The sequence below is a fragment of the Suricata suricatta genome, chromosome 1 (assembly GCF_006229205.1).
Source record: "Suricata suricatta isolate VVHF042 chromosome 1, meerkat_22Aug2017_6uvM2_HiC, whole genome shotgun sequence".
In the NCBI taxonomy this organism is placed as follows: Eukaryota; Metazoa; Chordata; class Mammalia; order Carnivora; family Herpestidae; genus Suricata; species Suricata suricatta.
The window spans coordinates 158,393,611-158,417,889 of NC_043700.1; the positions used below are offsets into that span (position 1 = coordinate 158,393,611).

Here is a 24,279-nt window from a genome sequence, read left to right on the forward strand (position 1 = left end):
CTATACACAATTTTAAGTAAATCTACTATCTTATAGTTAAAATTACCTCATAATGTAATAACCTCATATAACAGGTACCGACAGCCTTATCCCCAAAAGACATTCACCTCATTCAGTGTGTTCAAGGTAGAGGACAAAAGTACATGGCTGAATTATTTCTCTCACTGTAACACAATCTGCCCTCTCGTTTGTTCGTTAACTTGGTAAATATGGGAGTTACGAGGACATACTTTGGAGCATGACAGCTATTTACTGCCTGTGCGACTTGAACTATATTAGCTAAGCACAGTCTCCTCAATTATGAAATCTAGATAATAATTATTAAATTGTCATTAATAACAGTTGCTAATAACCAAACACCCATCACTTTGCACCAAATGCATTTTAATTATAAAATTAAGACAGCTCCTACCCTTAATTTTAATGTAGACGTGTATGTAAATCGTCTAGTTCCAAACATTTATAAAAATTTTAACAAAAACTAAACAGTATATGTCCAGCTAGTATGCTATTTGACTTTATTTAATAAATAACTCATATAAATCTAAATTTATCCAGATAACAATAAAATGATAAAGTGATTTTGAAAAGATTTTGATCTTAATTATGGGGTCTTGAGTGTAAGAAAAAATATGCTTGGGGCACCTGGGTGGCTCAGTCAGTTAAGCATCCGACTCTGGATTTCAGCTCAGGTCATGATCTCACAGTTTGGTTCATGAGATGGGCCCTGTGTAAGTCTCCACTCTAACAGGAAGGATCCTGCTCAGGATCCTCTCACTTCCTTTCTCTCTGCCCCTCCCCTGTCCATGTGTGCTTGCTCTCTCAAAATAAACTTTAAAAAAATGTGTGAAAACAAATTAGTTAAGATTCACTAAGTACTTAATACTGTGTCATACACTGTTCTGAATATTCTAAACATACTATCTGATACAATCTTCACAACAACCTATGGAGGTATATAATAGTATAATCCTGATTTTACTAAGAGTAAACAGAGATTAAGTTATACTCTACCTTGCCAGTGAGTGGTGAACAGATGTTTGAAACCAGACAATATGGCTTCAGAATCCAAGCTCTTACCCACCCACTACTTCTTTTTCAAAGAAAAGCTAAGGAGCACCTGAGTGCCTCAGTCAGTTAAGCACCCGACTTCAGCTCAGGTCATGATCTCACGGTTTGTGAGTTCAAGTCCCATGTCGGGCTCTGTACTAGTAGCTCAAAGCCTGGAGCCTGCTTCGGATTCTGAGTCTCCCTCTCTCTCTGCCCCTCTCCCACTCATGTTCTGTTTCTGTCTCAATAATAAAAAAAATTTTTTAAAAAGCTAATAGGTTTATTTTTAATGTTTGTTTATTTTTGAGAGAGAGACAACGAGTGGGGAGGAGCAGAGAGAGAAGGAGAGGGAGAGAATCCCAAGCAGACTTTGAGCTGCTAGCACAGAGCCCACTGCGGTGGCTCAAACTCACGAACCACAGGACCATGACCTGAGCTGAAATCAAGAGTCAGACCCTTACCCGACTAGCCACCCAGGCACCTTTGCTAATAGTTTATTTAAATCCCAAAATCCAGAAAGCAACAAGCAAATTTTATAATTTTCTTTCTGTCGTCAACATATACATTTACTAACAAAAAAATGCAAATTTTAATTTATGAAAATTCACTACATTTTTCCCACCAATTACTTATCAGATTGTGTTTTCAAAACTTTTATAAAAGCATCTTTTGGAACTTCAACGTTGCCAACTTTCCTCAGTTTTTTCTTTCCTTCTGCTTGTCTCTTCAAAAGTTTCATTTTTCGGGTAATATCACCACCATACTGAAAAATATTTTTAAAAATTTGAAGTCCAACAAATCACTCCACGGAAAATGAACCAATTACATACAGACATCAACACAATTACCATCACCTTACAGTTACTACTCATGAGATACAGACCTGCATAGTTACCTGTCTAATCCCTCCATAGATCGTAATTTAACATCTTCTCAAAGAATGAGGAAGGCTTAATTTATTTTTTGGATAGAGATGAAACTGACCAATGAAACCCAGAACTACGTTGTGCACGTCAAGGAAGAATTCCTAGTCCTCTCACTGATTCAAGCCTGAAATTCTGGATCCTACAGTTGTAGTCCAATACACTCACAAAGGCACAATGTGCCAGTCCCTATATGAGGGATTTAGAAAAAGCATTTACTGGTTAATTCTCATAAATGAGTTAAGAAAAAATCTTAACAGATGAGACACCTCAACAAAGCAATGTAAGAGAGGTGGATTCCAAACTGCCATACTCTTTCCACTATAAGATACAGTCACTGTCTTCAAAATCTCTCCTTGAAAATTAGGTCAATGATTTTATCCTGATCATAACTGTTATAAAATACTCTTACACAGTACTTAATGTAAGGAAATGTTTATAAGTAAGATGGAAAAATAAGAATGCTATCAAATGAATTTGTTAGTCAACCTGAGATTTACCTATTTAAAAAAAAACTAGAGGAGCCTGGGTGGCTTTAACTGGTTAAGCGTCTGATTTCAGCTCAAGTCATGATCTCGCAGTCCATGGGTTCAAGCCCCACATCAGGCTCTCTGCTACAGTTTTTATTTTAAATTCATAAAATAGATCTATTACTCAAAGTACAATGAAGGTAGATACTTACACATTTTGCCAAAACATTTTTCCTATATGCTTTCACACTGTAAAAGAAGAAATTTTATATAAAAATTACATACTTTCATTACACTCTTTAAAAGTACTTTATTTCAAAAATAACCTCTCCTTTACAAAAGATTTAAATGATTATGTCATACTTAACTAAAATTAGCTCAAATGCTTTTGTATCTATTTTGATGTATTTGACATAACATAGAAAATGAATTCAGTATGAACGTCAACATAAATTTTATTAAAAATAAAAAAGGTCAAGGCTTGTGTGTAGTCTTGATTAGGCTAAATTCAAACCTAGTATGACCTCAATTATAAGAATTATACCAGGTCATTTCTGACTCAACCGAAAACTACTAACCACTCCTACTTCCAAAAAATTTAAAAATGGTTACCATCGCATCACTAACTCAACTGAATGGGAGTTAAGAGTGGCAAAGAATATAAAGAGTATATTATTTTTATAAAACTCTTTTCCAGGCAAATTAAATAATTTTAATATATTCACCCAAGCAGTCATAAACTAATCTTGTTCAGAGGACAGGAAACTTGAAAAAAGCTCCATTTATATGTATTTCATAAGATATATAAATCTACTTTTTTCCTTTAAGGTATTTTACTTCAACACACTTCTATTAGAATTCTTTGCTATTTTAAATTGCACTTTCCAGGATGTTCCCTTGTTATTAATTCCTGACCAATTTCTGGTATTCATGAAACTCAAAACAATTAACAAAAGCAAAATTGTGTTAGGAAAGAAAAATTCATTACAAGTAAAGGCATAAAATTTATCCAGAGACTAAATAATAACGGTGGTTGTCACTTCACCACTACTGATACATACAAGTGTGGGTCTGAACTACGACTGAACAGCAACTTCCAGCTAGGGAAATGCTGCTGATCATCCAGCGCTCAAGGAAAGGAGTCGGGCTGCCAGACAGTTCTTGCCTTTACTGTTACTTGTAGAGCAGCTCATTCTGTGTCCCAACCTGGAGATCACATCTCATAAAAAAGGCCAGTTTCCTACATAGATTAGCCTATTTTCCATGTCTACTGAATCACATAATCTACAATGCAAAGCTTAACATATTAGCACTCTGATCTTTCTGATTTATAATTCTGCTAACTCTGAGGAAGCAATATTAAGTGCTTTGAGTAAAAGTCATAATTTAATGTTGTCTTTTGGAAGAATATCCCCAACAATTATTTTTTTTTCAAAACTTGCTAAAAAGTTTCAGTTGCTAGAAGCTTAAAACTATTCCTAACAGGAAATTCAGTAATCATTCAGTAATATGAGTGGAAATTAAAGCAATTCCTCAAACTGATGTCCATTATATTAATAATTATAAATAATATAGCTTAAAATGTTAAATCTAAGTAAATCATTGTAACAGTCATCACTTAATTAAATGGAATTAAAAATCAGATTAGTATTTCCCCAAGTAGGAATAAACCTTAGGCCAATGAGAGGTTATACTTTTCAGTATTACTTAATTTTTAAGTCATATCATTTCTAACCATTTATCATTTCTAAAAGAGGGAACAAAAATGAACTTCAACTCACGTTTCTCTTGCAATGATTTTACTTCCAACAGCAGCCTGAATTGCGATCTCAAATAGTTGTCTAGGAAGAGAATCCTTCAGACGTTCACATATGGCTTTGCCAACAGAGTGTGCTTTGTCTCTGGGAGAGAAGATGCAACTATTTACACATCCTCAATACAAACGTGTAAAGTAGCTTCCTGGGGATGGCTGGGTGGCTCAGTAGGTAAAAGGTCCAGGGTCAGCTCAGGTCATGATCTCATGGTTCATGGGTTCAAGCCCTGACCCCTGCCTCAGGCTTTGTGTGATAGCACGAAGCCTGCTTCAGATTCTGTCTCCCCCTCTCTCTGTCCCTCCCCTGCTTGTGCTCCCTCTGCCCTTCCCCGCCCCCCCACTCATGCTTGCTCTCTCAAAAATAAAAATAATTAATAATAAGGTAACTTTCTAGTCTTTATGTATTATCAACCTAGAGGTGATTTTTTTCTTTTATTTTGATTAATCTATTTGTTTTTTAAAGTAGGCTCCATGCCCAGTGTAGAGCCCTATTCAAGGCTTGAACTCACAATCTGAGCTGAGGAAACCGTGAGTTAAGAGAGTGAGCTGGGGTGCCTGGGTGGCTCAGTGGTTTGAGCTTCCAACTGTGGCTCAGGTCATGATCTCACGGTCCATGGGTTCAAGCCCTGCATCGAACTCTGTGCTGACAGCCTGGAGCCTGCTTCAGATTCTGTGTCTCCCTCTCTCCCTGCCCCTCCCTTGCTTGTCCTCTCTCTCTCAAAATTAATTAATTAATTAGAAAAAAAAAAACCAGAGACTAAACCACCCAGGTGCCCAATAAAAGTGATCTCTTAAAGAAGTGCAAATGAAACTCACTTATCATAAACAATGCTTACTTTTTGAATCAGGTGACTTTTCTGATTGCAAAAATAATCTATTACAGAATATCTAGAAAAACATACATAAAAACCATTCTTGGTGTCCTTCCCTTCACCCATAGAAAATCAATGTTAAACATTTTAGAATGTCTATGTTAAACATATATCCATCCAGCTATTTTTCTGCATACATATTTGTTATTTTATAGTTTGGATCATAAGGTATGTATGTTTGCCTTTTCATTTAATAGGCATTTTTGTCAAGTGACAGTACTCCACAATACAGTTTTAAAATGGCTTAACATGATTACTAAACAAGTGCTCCATCTGTTGTATCAATCTGCTATTTGATCAATGTTTAGAGTATTTCAGTTTCCATGATTAAAAATTTTTTATGAAGATAAAAAACTTGACCTCGATTTTAAACCTATCGTTAAGTTTTAAAACCACTTCATTTTGTTCTACCCTGAGGAGAAAAACATTTCTTTCCATGACACTATCCTTCTTGACTATCATAATTCTCTTCTTTCATATTTAAAAGTTTGGAAAAAGCATGGAAAACAAATGGAAGGAGAAACTAGTACAAGGAAATTTAATTAATTACTTTTAAGTTTCAAAATGTTGCTGTCAAATAAAGATGATCAATAATTTAAAAACATGTCAAAAGTGGTTACTTTCACATTCTGTGAATGCTAAGGTCCGTTCGACTTACTTGTGAACAATGGTGACTAGCTCCTCTACAGTATTTCCATTCAGCAGAATGTCCATTTTCACAAGCTCTGCAGTCTGGTAGCCCGCATCTTCATAATCGAAACTAAGGGAAAAAAGCCAAGTGACAGATAAATGTTATGCTTCCCAAGAGACTGTTTCTCTTTGTATAACATCTTTTTCCTACCCCTTCCCATATCCTCCACCCAACTTTCTATCAAAATATTAAACATACGTTCCATACAAGCAAATCGACATAACCAGAGTGAGGAATAAACTCCCTCATCTTTTTACATTTATGAAATGAGAGCAACAGTAAGAGGAACATGCTTTATCAGGGAAAGGAAAATAAACTGGGAAGCCAGTCTAGGAAAATGGGATGATGAAGGCAAATGTCACATTCTTCCCAGTGTTTCCTCCCAATAGCTGCTGATGATGGACGATAGTATTTATTAGTCTCAGAGTTTCATTGAGTTTCTGTTTAGTTTTCTATTACCAGTAAAACAAATGTTACGGCATTGATAAAGAGTCATCATAAATAAGACTTTTGGATTTCATATACAGCTATTCCGTTTGAATCTGCTTTTTTAAGGATGAAATAAATTAATTCATGTACAGCATTTAAACAGTACTTAATACAAAAAAAATATTTAGAACAGAGCCTAGCTTAGCACATAGAAGCACTTGGTTAATGTCAGCTATTACTATTAAACAATATGGTCAAAGCTTATGCTAAATTAAAACAGTTATCTTACAAAATGGAAGTCTAATGAGAAAGAAAACTTTAATTATGCTTACATGTCTTTTCAGTTATGGATAAGTACATGACAATCTTAATTTGTCTTACTTTGAAAACAAACTGATGACTAGAGTTGCAAATGTTTCTTTTCTAAAGCTTTTAGCAGAAGGTCACAAGTTGGTACTCATACCCTCTAAAACCAGATAATTACCTCAAGTTTGCTAAAAGCCTTCCTTTCTTCAACAAATATTACTAAGAACTTGCTATATACCATCATTAAGTTCTATGCAGAACACAAAGAGAGATTAAGACCTAGACATAGTCCCTAGACTTTACCTGTTTACAACTTTAAAATGTTCTCTGCTCCAAAACTTTAGAATTTCTTCACTCATCTTTTCAAAAGAAACCATTATACAAACGTCTTTATTTCCAAGCCACCCCAATGGAAACCTAACCTTTATTCAAAATATTCATTCAAGTGTATCACTGGAATGAAGGAAACACATTTTGAACTCCAAAAGGCTACTTGGGGTTTGAGGGCAAACAGGCCCATCAAATTAAAGATCAGAAGCAGCTTCAATACAGTCTTCACAGAACGAAGGAATTCCCTGGTCTAACCCAACTACAGAAGACTCTTGCCACTTGATGAAAGAGATGTTGTTCCTAATCTCAGTCCATGAGATGCCAATAGCCTAGGCTAGGTCACAGACTGCAATGGGTTTTTTTAAAGTTAGGAACTGACTGCATATAAAAAAGTTCCATCCAGAACATAAGAATTACCTTAATTCTGGAAGCTGGTATTATTTTATTTTTATATAGTTCAAAATTAAACATGTTCTCTCATTTAATCTGAAACAGGTTTAAAGTTTCTAAAAGATTTTAAGAGCACTTAATTCACACAGTGGTATCCAAATGCAAACTATAATAGACAGGCTTCTATTAAAAATGTTATTTATAACCACTTAGTAATCTTTTAACTAAGTAAATGTTTAACAACATGCTGCCTCAATTCATTTCATTTAAAGCCCATTGCCACTTAAATTTAAGTTCTTTGTCTGGAAGACGAAGAAAAATATTGGGTGACAAAGTAGAAAAATTAACTTCTGAAAACAAACACACACAAAGAATATTCCTTTGTATCAAAAGTTATAATGACTTTTTCATTAAAAAGCTCATTTCATAAAGCTAAACTTCCAGATCACTGTAGCATATTCTTTGAATGCTGTAATTTTTCTTTGACTGTATACTTTACAGATGTGAACATTCATTTTCCCTTCTACTTCCCCATCATATTTTGTATTTTCTTTATATTCCAATATGCTATCCAGTAATTTAAGATTTCAGGATACTACGGGCATCTAGAGTTATTTACCCCAACATAAACTATTCCCAAAATGCTATGCACTGAGTTGTTACTTAGCATTACATCTTCCTTCACTTCTATTGGGCTGTTCCTCATGTACTCCTAGGGTTGAGGCCATAGTTTTCGTAATGTGCATCACTTATTCCAGGGAAGAACAAGTCATTAAAATGTTCACAGATACAAGGGCACGCCTACCATTTTTTACAGACTAAAAATGTATTTCTGTTTTCCAAATATATAGAAGTGCTCTTAGGATTAGAGAGCTACAAATACATATTAAATGTGCCACTGAGGTCACAGTATCTTTTTTTTTTTTTTTTATGTTTTACTTATTCTAGAGAGAGAGAAACTGAGTACGAGTTGGGCAGGGGCAGAGAGAGAAGGAAACACAGAATCTGAAGCAGGCTCCAGGCTCTGAGCTGTCGGCAAAGAGTCCAATACTGGGCTTGAACTCACAGACCTCATGCCCTGACCTGAAGCCGGGGCACCTAACTGACTGAGCCACCCAGGTGTCCCATCCCAGTAGCTTCTTGAAATTACATATAATTCTAAGAGACTGGGGGAGTACAGTCTTTTGATGAAGGGGAGACTACAATTTATTTTTTCTAAAAGAAGGCTTGATAAATGAAAGAAACTCATTCTTCCATATCTAACTTATGAGTATTCTCTAACAATTATAAGGTTGCTCCAAGCCTTTCTATCCTTAGAGTAGTTTCTCAACTATCTTCAAGAGAGCAGAGATTATTAAATAAGTAGAGTATTAGAATACTCATGCCAGTCAGTATTTCAAAAAATTGTCCAGGTATATGAATTTCCTGTTAAACTTTTACCTAGCATATCCAGAAGACAGAGATTTCAAAGAATCATAAAAATCCACCACAATTTCATTCAAAGGGAAGAGATATTTAAGCATAACTCTATTTTGATCGATAAATGTCATATTCTTCTGAACTGCTCTCCGAGCCTAAAAACAAAAAATAATATGTGTTTAATTATAACCTATTTAAATGATTTAAAATGAATATGGAAAGAGGTCAATTAGCAATTTAAAAATTTCCTCAGAAACCCTAATAAAGAGTGGGCATAATGAAGGAATATTTCTTTAGTGGTCCACTAAAAACCTGCAAACAATACTTGTAATAGAGAGGACTCTTATATATAACATTTATTACCAAAGCTTTAATCCTCTGTCTTTATCTAACAATTTGTTTTCTTAATTATACAGTATATAAAAATAAACCAATGTAACTACAGATAAAGTTCTAATTTCTTGTTTTACAAATAAAGAAACTTAGGTCCACAGAAATTAAGTGACTGACCAAAGGTTTCTAGTTTGTGATTCCAGAATTAAAGTGCAAATCCACTAGTAATCATTTGAGAGTTCTTTCCACTCTATGTCAGAGTATTTCAAATTGGGTTTTTTTTTTAAGGACTGTGATTTGTGGTTTAAGTCATTTATTATAGTGTGGCAAAAACTTTTCAGTCAAAAGTCTCAAGTATTATAGTATCTTTCAAACTTCCCCCAATTTCTAGTACTAAAATGGCTAAAAGAAATTATTCTTTGAAACAGTCAGTAACAAGCAACAAGTTTCTTTCCTCTGCTAAACTATCAACTCGGTAAATGTACAGATGCTCAAAATTGCAACTCTACTTCCTCTTACTTAGAATCAAGCAGATTTTAAAAGTATAGATATCTATATACTTCTTTCTTTATATATACACAGGTAGGTCAGACCTTTGTGAAAATTTCTTATAAATTTGATGTGCTCTGCTGAAGGAAATCTTTCAAAACCCAAGCAGGAACCAGTTAGGGAGGACTAAAATTTACTTTTAAATTAAATTGTATTACATTTATACCTGGCAAAGCATCATTACTTTCCCAGTATATTCATCTGGTGTGATAATGGTACCCAAAACAACTGGCTCCAAATACTCTGTGACTTTTGATTTATCAGGGAATTGTGCAGGATTGATGATTGTAATTTCCTTTTCTCTGTATTCCTAAAAACAAGAAAAATCACCAATAACGAAAAAAGATCTTAATTACTACCATGGTTTAAAATTTGCAATTGTTACAGTATATGCTAAAATTTATTTTGTTACTGCATTTGTTAAATAAAAACAAAATAATTCCTCAACGTTAGACTATTATTTTAATATGCTTTATATTTTAAAACTATCCAATTACAACCATTTAATAACAATTTTTATAAGCAATATATTGTTAGTTGATATTTACTAAACACATATCATGTACCACTTAGAAATAGTATGAGGTAAAAGTAAATTTTAATCTGCCCATTATAAGGCATTAGCTTCCTAATTTAATTTTGTTGGAAAATATTTACAGATTCCAATGTTAAAATTTATTTAGAATGAATACATTGCCACTTATAGACAAAATACAACATTGTCTCTATCATTAACCTGAAATCTAAAGTCTCCTAAGCCAGGTAGCAATAAATGCCTCACCTTTCATAAGACAAATTACTTATGACCAAAATTATATTCTTCATTTTTGTGCTGGATTTTGAAGAGTATTTAAATTATAATTCTACTTTCTACTCTCAGTAACAGGTTAGTATTGACAATATACAGATTTTTATCAGGTTAAGAAAAATTCTGCATAGATTAGTTTTTAGGGGGGTTCTTTATCATGAGTCATAAAGTACTTCAATTTTTAATGTCTACTAATCAAGAAATAGCTCACATAATAGCTACTCAGCTAATGGTGTACTCAAAAGTTTCTCTCGTGTTCTGCACACACACCCACGCATTTAGTTTTCACGTGTACGGTGGTTCACAACAGTACCTTTATCAATTTTGCCGATGAAAGAACAGCTTTGTATGGAACAGTAGGGGTTGTCAAAATTACAGAAGCATTATATTCTTGCTCTAGTCGCTGGTTGAAAACTTCCATATGCAAAAGTCCGAGAAATCCCAACCTGGAGGAGAAAAAGCCAAACTCCTAAACGTTTATGTCTCATGGGCTCTAGTTTCTTTGACGAACACAGTCTTACTTTCTGGGGGAGGGGTAGACTCAAGAGTCATTCAACCAATTCACATCGTAATTAAATGCTAGTAAAACTTTATTATATAGGATTCAAATTTTCCATTGGGGTTCTATTTAAAATTGCTATAAAACTTACCCATAGGACATGAATACAGTGTGAAATAGGCAGATTGTTGTTTTAGTTCACTTCACACTAACAAGAACTTATCCTCAGACATCAAATGTACAGGAGCAATAAACCACTTAAGCTTCATTTTTTAATAAAATTCTGACACAACAGTGTAATAGAATCTTACCTCCAGCCGGCACCTAAGGCAAGGCTACTATCCCGATGAACCGTCACACTGGAATCATTTACAGTCAGTTTTTCTACAGCACTCTTCAGGTTACTGTATTCAGACTGGTCTACAGGGTACATTCCTGAGGACACAATGATTCCTAATTATCACATGTGAAAGTCTGCCTAAGATGTAAATACACAGTGCTTCTAAGATCAAAATTAACTGTTTATCTTTTCAATTACTTCCCTATATTTCACTGAGCACAATAACCGGTTTACTAAAAAAAAAAACCTGGATATTAAGTTGCATAGGCTTTAAAGTATCTTTTAAGTTTCAAAGCGTCAATGAATTTACAACTGGATTCACTCTCCAAGTAATGCTTTTAAGCGTTTGCAAAAATATAATTAAAGAACCATGAAAATTAAACCTATTATAAGAAAAATATATTTCAAGAAACAAAAGTTGAAGACATTCCACAGCCACAAATGAAACTCTATTAGTAGATAAAAACACAGAAGTAGAAATAAAAACTACACCGAATTCTTAATCTTTATGGCAGATAATCATTAAAACCAAATATGACTGACTTCGTTTAAACATGGAGATAAACAAACTTGACACTTCCCAGTGCAAGATCCTAAATGGAGAAAACCACTGCTGGAGACCCAGCATAGAGCAACTTAATGACCTTCAATCAGGTGTTAATTTTTCAAATGTCTGTAATACCACACAGTAGTAAAAGGCTGTGATGTTATACCTAGGAAAGGTAACACTATCCCCTTTCCTGTCTATACTAGCACTGTACAATATATTTTTTAAGTTTATTTATTTACTTTAAGGTGTGGGAGGGGCAGCAAGAGGGAGAGAGATTCCCAAACAGGCTCCACGCTCAGCATGAAGCCTGACAAGGGGCTTGATCTCATAAACCACCATGAGATCAGGACCTGAGCAGACATCGAGAGTCAGATGCTCAACCAACTGAGCTACCCAGACACCCTAACCACTCTACAATATTAAAGTAAGTCCAACTAACAGGAAGGCACTCAGTAAATGTCCACTGATAATTAGTGTCCTAAGTTGATTTCAGCTCAGGTCATGATCTCCCAGTTAGTGAATCCAAGCCCAGTGTCAGACTCAGCACTGGCAGACAGAGCCTCCCTCTCCCTAACTCTGACCTTCCCCTACTCATGTTTTCTCTCTCTCTCTTTCTCTCTCTCTCTCTCTCCCCCGCCCCCCCAAGCAAAAAATAAATAAATACACTTAAAAAAAAAAGAGAGAGAAAAAAATACTCCAAATGCAATGACTTACTCTGTAGGAAAACAAGGATATTCATATTACTATGTGTTTTAATATATCAAATAGCTTATTTCTTAAGAGCTTATATTTTTTAAGTTCTAAAAAAGTTCAGGAAATGATCTCCTACATAAATTTTCACCATACATATGAAATTAACTAATACCATAAATAGAACACAAAAAAATCTAAGAGAAACAGAATTCTAGATTAGCTGTTATTTAAAATGAATATTTCTAGTAATTTTTATTTCACTTTACATAATAAATTGGCCCTCATCCTTTGAATTTGTGAGCTCCTCACCTGCAAATACCATTGGTTTCGCTGATTTAAACCCAGGCAAGGGCTCCACTGGTTGTTTATGTAAATACAATGTGTCTCCTATTTGTGCTTCAGTGACATCTTTCATCCCAGCAATCAGATAGCCCACCTGTCCTGCATATCTAAATAAAATTATTATATGGGAATATCGGCTGCTTTAATGTTTCAAATGCATACTCATAATTAGCTCTACCTTTCCAGGAAATTATTGCTCTCAAAACAAAACCTCATCTAATTCAAAGTGTTACATACCAATTCTCAACGCTAAGGATTGTCAGCAAAAGAACATACCATGCTTTACAATCCATTACCAAGGACCTCTGCCACCCAACAAGTCTGTGGTCTTCTTCATGACTCTGCCCACCTTTGCAAATTAAACAACAGCTTCTAAAATATAATGTAAACACAGTGAAACTAAATGCAGAAACAGCAAACACTTCTTATCGTGTAAAACACTATTTTATCAATGAATTGTGTCACAAATGTACTTAAAAAAAAAAGATAAATTTTTAACCAAGCAGAAAAATGTGATCTCTTAAACAAATCTGACACCAATTTGATGTTTCTCTTATAGGAAGAGCAGATCCCAAAATTAGTTTTTTTTTTACCTTTAAGTTCTTTTTTTTTTAAGCAAATTTCCTACATGATAACAAACTAACTTATTTATGATAAGGTACCAAAATCTTTAGTGAAGATACAGTAATGGTCAATCTATGATCTACATGAAGGAACTGAGACTTCAATTTGAGTAAAATTAAAATAGATTTTATGACTAGTGGGGTGTGGGTGGCTCAGGTGAGTATCCGACTTCGGCTCAGGTCATGATCTCATGGCTTGGTTCAGCTCTTTCACTGGGCTCTGTGCTGACAACTCAGAGCCTCAAGCCCGCTTCCAGCTCTGTGTCTCCCTCTCTCTCTGCCCCTCCTCCGTTCTCCCTCTCTCTCTCTCTCTCTCTCAAAAATAAACAAACATTAAGAAAAACTGAAAAATATAAAAATAAAATAGATTTCATGACTCACTTCAAAAATGCAATGAGCAAAATAGTGCTAGTTTTAGACATACAAATTAAACAATCAAGTGTGACCTACATAGTCACTTGATTTAATACCTTAATTTCTACAGATGAGGAAACAAGGACCTTAGAATGCTCCAAGTACGTGACAGGTGATTTATCTCATCAGTACCTGGAGAACTGACGGTGCAGGCATGCAAATATTTGTAAGTGAACTCAGTTTTTCACTAAACCCATATGCCACAGATCCCAGTTAATCAAAGTTTTACCATGAATTCCATACTAAAGAATAGAATTACCAAATTTTCCTCACTTTTATGTTGAAAAATCTACTTATAAAAAATTGAAGTATCCAACAGGTGCCCAGTATGATATGGATATATACGGGTGAGAGAACCTTCTCTTTCGCTGTCTCATCAAATATGTCAACAAAGGACCCAATGTGCACCAGGATCATACAATTTGTCACAATTAGTTGAAAGAAAAAAATACATCAAATTTATTATACTGTCCTTCACACATGAAATTCCTTTTGTAAAAGTATTTAATATTTAATTGCATTAAATAATCAGGTGTTTTTTTTTTCTGAGACACCAAATTTGAACCATTCTGAGAATACCAATCTGAGAAACGCAGAGATAGAAACACATACAAATGTATTGTAATTACCATTGTAGATTACTTACAGTTTATGTGCTGGCTGCTCATTAGGATTCAGAACTCCTACTTCATTAACTTCATATATCTTTTTAGTATGTGCAGATACAATTTTATCTCCTTTGGCAACCACTCCATCGAATAACGCTACATTGGCTACCACACCCCTGTACTGGTCAAAGGTGGAGTCAAATACCAAAGCCCTCAGGGGATTTTTGCGATGCACTTTGGGACTATTAAAAATAATTTAAAAAAACACACAATAAATTAAAATCTTAATAAAATGTCTATTTTCAATTCAAATATTATGCTTAATTTACTCTAGTACCTGAGACAGCCTGATAACTAACAACCAAGATAAAAATATCTTCCTAAAAAGTACAATGTCTATTTTTATATTAGTTTTAATTCAGCCTTGCATTTTAAATGAATAACTGTTTTAAAATGATTTATGAGGGGGCGCCTGGTGGGTTCAGTTGGTTAAGTGCCTGACTCTTGACTTCACCTCAGGTCATGATATCAGTTGGTGGGGCTTGTGGGATTGAGCCCTGAGTCAGGCTCACAGCACGGAGTCTGTCTGGGATTTTCTCTCCTTCTTTTTCTGCCCCTCCCAAGCTGGCAGCGCCCTCTCTCTCAAAATAAATAAATATATTTTTTAAACAAAGTAAGAAATAGGGGCGCCTGGGTGGCTTAGTCAGTTAGGCATCCAACTTCAGTTCAGGTCAAGATCTCACTGCTCAGGAGTTCGAGCCTCATATCAGGCTCTGTGCTGACAGCTCAGAGCCTGGAGCCTACTTCAGATCCTGTGTCTTTCTCTCTGTACCTCCCCCGCTTGTGCTCTGTCTCAGTCTCTCAAAATAAATAAATAAATACTTATGAAATTAAATAAATAATAAAATAAGTAATCTATTCTCACCCACAAGAATGGGCTAATCTCAAACAACAGCTCAGACTGACAGCCTTTATACTATTAAAGATAAACAGTAAAAAAAAAAAAAAATAGCAAAATACTTACGGGGGTATTCTTTCAATGACTGCCTGAAGAACTCTTTCAACATTTGTTCCAAGCTTAGCAGAAATCTAAATTTAAAAAAATAAGCATTTAAAGACTATTTTTCCATCCTGGTGACTGAGTTTTCTGATCAGAAAAAAGAAAGAGTTCTAATAGATATAATAGGTATCAATTTAAAGAAAGTAGTTAAAAGGAACCACGAAACTTATACTGTCAAGTGTCCTTCCATTGCAGCTAGGAGACTCTACAGTTCTTGAATTAAATTACAAAAGCATTCCGGTTATAGTATTGAAAGAACAGAGGTCTAAGAGTTTAAAAAAATCTGAGTAACAATTATGACTCTGTATGGAATGCATGACTTTGACCAATACTTATTTCTTTGAGCTTTAAGTTTTTTTATCTAATAAATAATTACTTATATTTCTCCTAAAACTCAAGATTATTGTGTGAAGAGAATAAACAATATATGTGGATGTTAAGTATGATATTCCACCTAAAACAACACAATTTGCTGAATATCCTTGACAGACAACACCTGTCTTATTCATTTCTCTATTTCATGTTTATTTATTTTTGAGGGAGAGAGATTGTGAGAGCCAGGGAGGGGCAGAGGAAGAGAGAAGACACAGAATCCAAAACAGGCTCCAGCTTCTGAGCTGTTAGCACAGAGCCCAATGCAGGGCTGGAACTCACAAGCTATGGAGATCATGACCTGAGCCAAAGTCAGACACTTAAGCAACTGAGCCACCCAGGGGCCTCATCAGCTGTCTTATTCAGTAATTACCATGCTTTCCTCTTTCTTTACTTATTAAATGACTGCATCCCCAAGGAGAATGTAAATACAGTGACACATTTTTCTCAGAGATGCTGCGATGAAGAGTAATTCGGGAGGCCTCTCAGAGAACTGAGACAGGGGTCCTGTCTATCCTGCTCACCGTGCTCCTGGCTGACACATACCAAATAAGTACCTGAATAAACTTTGTAAAGATGTATTAAAATCAGAATAATGAAACCATAATTCCAGGACTGCTTTATAATGAGGTCCTTCTTTATAATAGAAAAGGTTAAAGTCTGTATATGTGTATCTTTCTCCAAGAAAAAAAATATTGCTTTTCAGTTATTACTATGTTGTATTTAATTATCCACTACGTTAAGGGTAAATAAACAAAAAACATGTCATCACCTGAAATACGCTTTTTCATAAATCAAATAAGACTGAAAGTGGAAGCTAAACATCACATTGTTGCACTGACATACTTACTGCACAAGCACTAGCACAGCACAGTTTGACTGTGGCTCTTCAACACTTCAATCATTTAAAAATGAAAATTCAAATTTAAACTAGTATCAACTTGGGGCACGTGGGTGGCTTAGTTGGTTAAGCATACAACTCCTGATTTCTGTTCAGGTCATAGTCTCACTGTTGGGCTCCGTAGAGCATGAAGCCTGCTTGAAATTCTCTGTCTCTCTCTGCCTCTCCTCCACCTGTAACACATACAAATGTCTTAAAATTAGTTTGAACCTGCTCTTCAAAAAAAGTATTTCCATAGAAGCAAAATGGCTAACAGGAAATATTACTGCTACATTTTAGTCCTGGCACATTAGCTCTTTAATCCGTAATCTTACAAATGAGATAAAATCTTTGAGCCTTAGTTCTTTCAACTGTATCACAAGTAAGGCGCCTGAGTGTGACTTTGGCTCACGTCATGATCTCACAGCCTATAAGTCTGAGCCCCACAATGGGCACTACTGCGCTAGCAGCTCAGAGCCTGGAGCTGCTTCAGATTCTGTCTTCCTCTCTCTCTCTCTCTCTCTCTCTCTCTCTCTCTGCCCCTCCCCCCTTACCCCTTTCCCCACAAAAATAAACATTAACAAAAATTCTTACAACTGTATCACAAGATTAATTCCTATCACAACTATGTAACAAGATTTCTGGGAGGATCAAATGAAATCTAAAGAACTTTGCAAAACCATGAAAAACTTTATATAATGATGGACTATCAAATACTATGAAATTTCACTTCGCCCAATACCTGAGATTTTTAAAAGTGTAACTATGTCTTCAAAAAAAAAGAGTATCTTACCTTAATACATTCATCACTTGGAATATCAAACACTTTTTCAATTTGTTTCTCAACCCTTTCAGGATCAGCATTCTTCAGATCGATCTTTAAAAAAAAAATCATTATGTCTTAGTGCAGTAAAAATAAAATGTATTACATATTAATAGTATTTGGAAATAGCTAAAAGCATACCTATACGCTAACTGATCCCTCTATTTTTCTACTCAAAAGTGTTAAAGTAACCTCAATATAGGCAATACAATTTTAACAAGTATGGCCACTGAAAAACGAAGGGCAGACAGGAGAGCATGCAGCTGGCAACTCAAGGCAGAGGGCTCAATAACAATTTGTCAACCAAACTGTAATCTGACTTTGTAAGTTACCTATGACTTATGACAACAAATTGTCTTACCTATAAAGTGACTTTGCCTCTTTTAAATTTAACTCCAATATTAAAAAATTCAAATGAATGCAATGCAGATTTTTAAATTAAGATACGCTATTATTTTTAAAATACGAAAGTTAAAGTTTTTCAACAGTGCTCAGTTTAGCACTTGTTACGTTTCATGCATTACATTGTTTCCCCCAAGATTATAAGTTATAAGTGCCTTTTCTTTTCCTCTCTATGCTTTATTTTTAATTTTTTTTTAATATTTAGTTTTAAGAAAGAGAGGGCATGACTCAGGGAGAGTCAAAGAGAGAGAGAGAGACACAGAAGCCAAAGTAGGCTCCAGGCTTTAAGCTGTCAGCACAGAACACGACACAGGGTTCGAACTCATGAACCATGAGACTGTGGCCTGAGCCGAAGTTGGACACTTAACTGACTGAGACACCCAGGCACCCCTCCTCTCTCTGCTTTAGTCTAACAGACATATTTTGGCTGCCTTGCCTGTATTCCTTTCCTGCAGATAGCCTTCAATCACTCCATGCATTTCAGGGAGACTGTTTTCTAAACTACATGTAAGGATATAGGAATTTGAGTTGCAATTCAATTGTGAGCAATTCAAAGAAGTAAATCCTACCGACAGATTTAATACACAGTTGAATATCCCTCATAAAAAATAGACTTAATAATCAAACACTAAATTTACTTTTAGAAAGTAAAACAGTAAACAGCATTGTTGTCTCAGTGGAATTACCTTGTTTATAACCGGAATTACTGATAGCTGTGCTTCAAAGGCAAGAAAGAAGTTTGCTACAGTTTGGGCTTGAATACCCTAGAAATATCAAGACATAAGACACTGATATGACCATTCTACCATCTATCATAAAACTTATAATATAATACCATTCTACACATCTTTACCAAAAGCAGAGGTATAAACTATGGTATCTATACTTCCATCCATCTGGATGATTCCTTGTGGAAATTCACTTTAGTAAACACTTATTGGAGGACACTGTTAGCACTGGGGACAAAAACGTAAAACATGAACCCTAAAAGCTTACTAAAGGACACAGTCATGCAGTGCGCTCTACCTATGTATACAAGGTGGACCTTGACTTTCCTGACACAAGATCAAGGAAGGTTTAACACAACAAAGATCTTTGGATTTTGAATAAAAAGTTTATGAGAAAATGAAATACATTAAAAGTTTACTTTAAATAGTATATCACAGCTCTTATATCATCACTGAATATGTTTTTATGTTTATCTTAATACCACAAAAGAACTTAGTAATGGTACTGACATGTTTCTTTAAATCTAACATTTCCCAAATCATTACCTTAAAATTATCCAAAATGACCTCCAAAATAGATTCATTTTCAAATTCTGCTAAAAATTATTAAAACCCCAAATTAAGAACTACTATAAACTAAGTTCTTGGTAGAATAAATGTATAGTATGATATACTTCAACAATCTCTTAAACAGTAATTATGCTCAGCATAAAATGTTTAAAATATGGACTAGTCAATTTCACAGACTGTTTTAGTGCAATAAAATTTCAAATTAACAGGACCAAAGCATACAATTTTGGTTAACCAATACAATAAAACTTACTTTCAAACATAAAAATTCTACTTCTAAAATACATTTTAAGGGAAACCTCTTGAACAACCAAATAGCATGTCACGCCACATAAAATTACAAGTACCTACCTCATTTGCATCAACCACAAGTAAAACACCCTGGCATGCAGAGAGGGACCTGGATACTTCATAACTAAAATCCACATGGCCCTGAGAAACAAAAGGTATTGACACTTCTGAAGGTAGCTGTAATTATTTTTTTATGGCAAACCTAGTGACGCCACTTGTTAAAAAGGTAATGAGTTTCTTTTTTTAGCCTATGCTTATGAAACAATTTACTCAAACATAAGAACACTGAGAAAACAAAAAGCAAAATTAAGTGTTCATTTATTGTTCATTTGAAAAACTGAACAAGGATTAGTCTGCACTCTTAATATAAGGCTGACTTTAATATTAAAGACAAAATTAATACTACACTTACCGGTGTATCAATGAGATTTAGAAGGTACTGCTTTCCTTCACAATCATAGAAAAGAGATGCTGTCTGTGCTTTAACAGTGATTCCTCTTTCTCGTTCCACTTGCAATTTATCAAGGACCTGCTTATTATTTTTTGTTTTATCAATTGTGCCTATAAATAGAAATAGCACTGATATTTCTATCAGCTTTTAAAAAGACACAATACTGCATACACAATTAAAACAACAAGGGCACTTGGGTGGCTTCGTCAGTTAAATATCCAACTCTTGATTTCAGCTCATGATCTCATGGTTTGTGAATCCCTATTTGGGATTCTCTCTCCCTCTCTCTGCCCCGCCCCTGCTCAAGCTCTTTCTCTTTCAAAATAAATAAACATTTAAAAAAGTTTTAAATAAAAATTAAAACAAAACTTCAAAAAGCATGGTAGAAATAATAACTACTCATGGTCATTGAGTAAATATAAAATGAAAATACCGGTTAGTTCCAAGAGCCTGTCAGCTAAAGTACTTTTGCCATGATCCACATGTGCAATGATACTGAAATTTCTAATGTTTTCAACAGAGAATCCAGACATGTCAATTTTTTCCTAGAAAGGAGAGAAAAATGAAACATTTACGAATATACATTTTTCATGATATGAAATATACTAATTCAAAAAATGGGGGCCCCTGGGTGGCTCAGTCGGTTAAGTCTCTGACTTCGGCTCAGGTCAGATCTCACGTTCGTGGGTTCGAGCCCTGCGTCAGGCTCTGTGCTGACAACTAGCTCAGAGCCTGGAGCCTCCTTCTGGTTCTGTGTCTCCTTCTCTCTCTGTCCCTCCCCCTCTTGTGCTCTGTCTCTCTCTGTATCAAGAATAAATAAAACATTTAAAAAATTTAAAAAAAAAAATGGGGGCACCTGCGTGGCTCAGTCGGTTAAGTGTCCAGACTTCAGCTCAGGTAATGATCTCACTGTTCTTGGGTTTGAGCCCCGCGCCGGGCTCTGTGCTGACAGCCAGCTCAGAGCCTGGAGCCTGCTTCAGATTCTGTGTCTCCCTCTCTCTGTCTGTGCCTCCCCTGCTCACTCTTTGTCTCTCTCTCTCTCTCTCTCTCTCTCAAAATAAAGACATAAAATTTTTTTTAATAAAAATTTAAAAAAGTAACACTCATCAAATATATCAGTTTCACTGGTAAGGTGACAACTTAGCTAAATAAGAGTCCCTTATAAATATTTCCATCACTGACAGGGCCAATGAGAAAACGATTTTCATGAATGAAGAACACAAGGCACTTAGAACTCCTGAACAGGCTTAGAGCGAGCACCTTGTCTAACAAAACCTCTTGAGGCAAAAAAAAAAAAAAAAAAAAAAAGCTACAGAGAAGTTTTAAGGAAATTCTTTGCCCTCATCACACATTTAAATGCAGTCATATCTAGTTAAAAATCTGTACTCTCATTATCTTCAAACGTGTTATTTAAATACAACATTTTGTTTGGCAACTTCTTTGGAGAGAGAAAAAAAGGTTAATATGCACAAAAAAACTCAAAAAACAAACAATAAAACCTACTGTCACTTAACATTTTAAAATACTTTAGAATGTCACTCCCGAGTTTTAGTTGCATACATCTCCTCATGGCAAACTGCTATTCAAGTTGAGTATGTCACTTTTTGGACTCTCAATATTTTATCTTTCCAATCAAATCTGTATTTCATAATTAGCATAAAAAAAAGAAAATTACAATGAAACCCACAATACCCGTGACCTTTATAATTAGCTCTAATACAAAGCAGACAGTGAAGGTGCAATTTATATGTGAAAGAAATTCTAAGAAAAAACTAACCCTGATGTGTTTGCCCAGTGGATTCCCCCTCTCCACCCCCACCTTTCAATTGCCATTCAGTTAGAAAGATATACAGGACCTCACCACTTTTAAGAACTTGAAATTGCAACATAAATCCATTTTACATTCCACAGGTATTTTAAGAGGGCAATTAATCATATTTAAGTCTTACTTCTTCCCGATTACTCATAACCTGCATCCAAGTACTCTACTTTTCTGCCTACACTGTATCATATTCTTCATAGTTATCAAACAGTGCACCTTCTCCATCACAAGAACAAAGGATCAGAAAACACGTTTGTTTAGGGTCACATAAAGTTAACAATAAATTAGGGACCGACATTACAAACTAGTAAAGTAGGAACCTGACTTGTCCAAGGTCACATTGGTGACCGGCGGAGGATTCAGAACCCAGAGCGCAGTTGCGCTCTCAGCCTGGCCGCCTTTACAGGAACCCCACCTGCGTCCACAGGTAATCCAGGAAGCCCTTCACGCTTCCAAACCCGCAAGGAACGCCCTCCCATATTTTAAAACCGAGTTAGAGCCTAACGGCGGTCACCTTGCGCTCAGCAGAGCTGTAGAGCCGGTCCCGAGCCCTGAACTCCGTAGGAGTCCCACAGGTCGGCGTGGGGCGAGGCTCCGGGCGCCCCCGCTGTGCGGCCTCGGTGGCCCACACTGCCAGCGCGCGGCCGTGCCACCGGCCCCGACCCCCAAGAGTCCACATCCCTCCGCGCGACAGGAGCATCAGGTCTGGATCTCGAGACAGGTCGGCGCCATTGCTAGCGGCGCGACTTCCTGGCAGACGCCCCCGCCTAAGATCTGGCGAAAAAGACGCGACCCGTCTTACACTGGCGGAGAAGAAACAGGGCAGCGGCCAGCTCCGCCCAACCAGTGGCTCCGGAGCGACGCCGGGGACGCAGCGCCGGCGTTCGGCGCCTGCACGTCGCACGACGTCGTGACGCCGGCGTGCCTGCACGGGAGGCTGTAAGGAGGTCACGTGAGGGAAAGCGCTGTCGCGATCAGTGTACTTCCCGAGCTCCAAACCCAGTTGACCTGCAGCTTCCTACCACATGGCAAATAACACTGCAACCGTTTATGGAAGTCTGAAAGTCGGAATAGAGACCGCATGCTGTTAGTGATATTGCAAACATTTTAGTGCACCGGTAAGGAAACACGTGATAAAATTGATTGCAATAACATCCTGGGAAAGTTTGGGCCAAAAGGGAAGGTGGGAAAAAAAAAAAGTTGCACCCTGAACTCCCAGAAGTCTCCATTATCTTCAAGTTACGATTTCAACAAATACTGACCTTGCAGAGGGCAGAGCTCTGGCTAAGTTAAGGTGGGTGATAATGATCAGAGATAATGAGACCACTGTGTGACCCCCACTATCACCCCCCTTTTTTTTTTGGACTGTCTAGTGTTTGTGTAGAAGAATGATAACAGCATGTGTTGAGTTCACCGTTGTATTTGGTTCTGGTCTGTTCTTGGAGTACTATTAATCAAAACAGTACTTGTTACAACACTAATTACTGCTGTCACCATTGTTAAGAGAATAAACGACAGCTACCTTGAAGTACAATGAATACGATTAGTCATGGTGCTTTAATGAAATCAGTGTTGCCCAAACTGCAGTAATTTGAACATTATTCTCATTGATTTCACTACATCATCATACTTCTATTACATACTTAATATTTTTATTTAAATCAAATTACCTTTGATAATTTATTTTAAACGATAAATTTGTATCATTAACGGAAATTGAAAAAGAACTAAGACCTGTCGTAAATTAAAATAAAACGGTAAAATAAGTAATTAATTTTTTTTAAATGTGATTCAATTCTAAGATGTTACCTGTGAAAGACTCTGAATCTCTCTTGGTTGAAAACATAGATTGGCAGGCATTAGAGAAGAATTCAGAAACATAGCACTAAACAAAGATTTTTCTCCTTGACCTAATTAGCATTATTGAAATAAAATTGAAAGAATTTTCTCTGTGTGATTTCAGTGTTCTTGACGCCATGTCTGTGTCCCCTAAAATCATCTTCGTGCCTCCACTAGTCCCACACTCTGGGAACACTGCACTGTCTTACTGGGTTGAGGCTACATTCCCAAACCCACAGGTACGGACTCACTGGAAAAATACTCACTGAGCATTTGTTGTGTTAGGTACTGTGCTTGGTATGAGAACTCAAAGAAATTAAGCAAATTGTCTGAAATCACATAATAGGTAAATGTAAAAATCTGTATTTGAAACCAAAGCTCATCCCTCTGCAATATTTTTGACAGTACAAATTTATTTAGTTTTCAATCTGGGAAGAAAGGGGAGGTTGAGTCAATAAAGTTTCCAAGGGGAGGTGTATTTTCCTCTGAAGATAAAAAGTAATACTCGAGTTTAACCAAGCAAAGGGATTACGGACAGCATAATTGCACGCACTGTGTTCTCAGTACTACTATACACACTTTGTTTCTA

The 24,279-nt window shown here is 35.9% G+C and overlaps 1 protein-coding gene across 1 annotated transcript; it reads right to left on the bottom strand.

The window, feature by feature from the left end:
* Nucleotides 1–1,528: 1,528 nt before the first annotated feature.
* Nucleotides 1,529–22,694, bottom strand: GUF1 (GUF1 homolog, GTPase). The gene is made up of 17 exons (XM_029946446.1): nt 22,366–22,694; nt 20,463–20,574; nt 19,991–20,139; nt 19,639–19,719; nt 18,676–18,753; nt 17,558–17,641; nt 15,477–15,541; nt 14,491–14,694; nt 12,775–12,914; nt 11,194–11,317; nt 10,697–10,829; nt 9,742–9,885; nt 8,715–8,848; nt 5,787–5,888; nt 4,225–4,344; nt 2,656–2,692; nt 1,529–1,813 (listed from the first exon to the last, which is right to left on the bottom strand). The coding sequence occupies exons 1-17, from the start codon at nt 22,549–22,551 to the stop codon at nt 1,676–1,678; spliced, it is 2,031 nt and encodes a 676-aa protein (XP_029802306.1). The 5' UTR covers nt 22,552–22,694; the 3' UTR covers nt 1,529–1,675.
* Between the last annotated feature and the right edge of the window lie 1,585 nt (nt 22,695–24,279).

What these genes read in the sequence shown, in the direction of transcription:
- GUF1 (XM_029946446.1), bottom strand. Translation starts at nt 22,551, where the DNA reads ATGCTCCTGTCGCGCGGAGGGATGTGGACTCTTGGGGGTCGGGGCCGG. An exon ending in CATCGGCAAAATTGATAAAG is followed by an intron (nt 9,886 to 10,696) that starts GTACTGTTGTGA and finishes TCTTGTTTTTAG; the next exon opens with GAATACAGAGAAAAGGAAAT. An exon ending in AAAATCATTGCAAGAGAAAC is followed by an intron (nt 2,693 to 4,224) that starts GTGAGTTGAAGT and finishes CTTCTTTTACAG; the next exon opens with TGTGAAAGCATATAGGAAAA.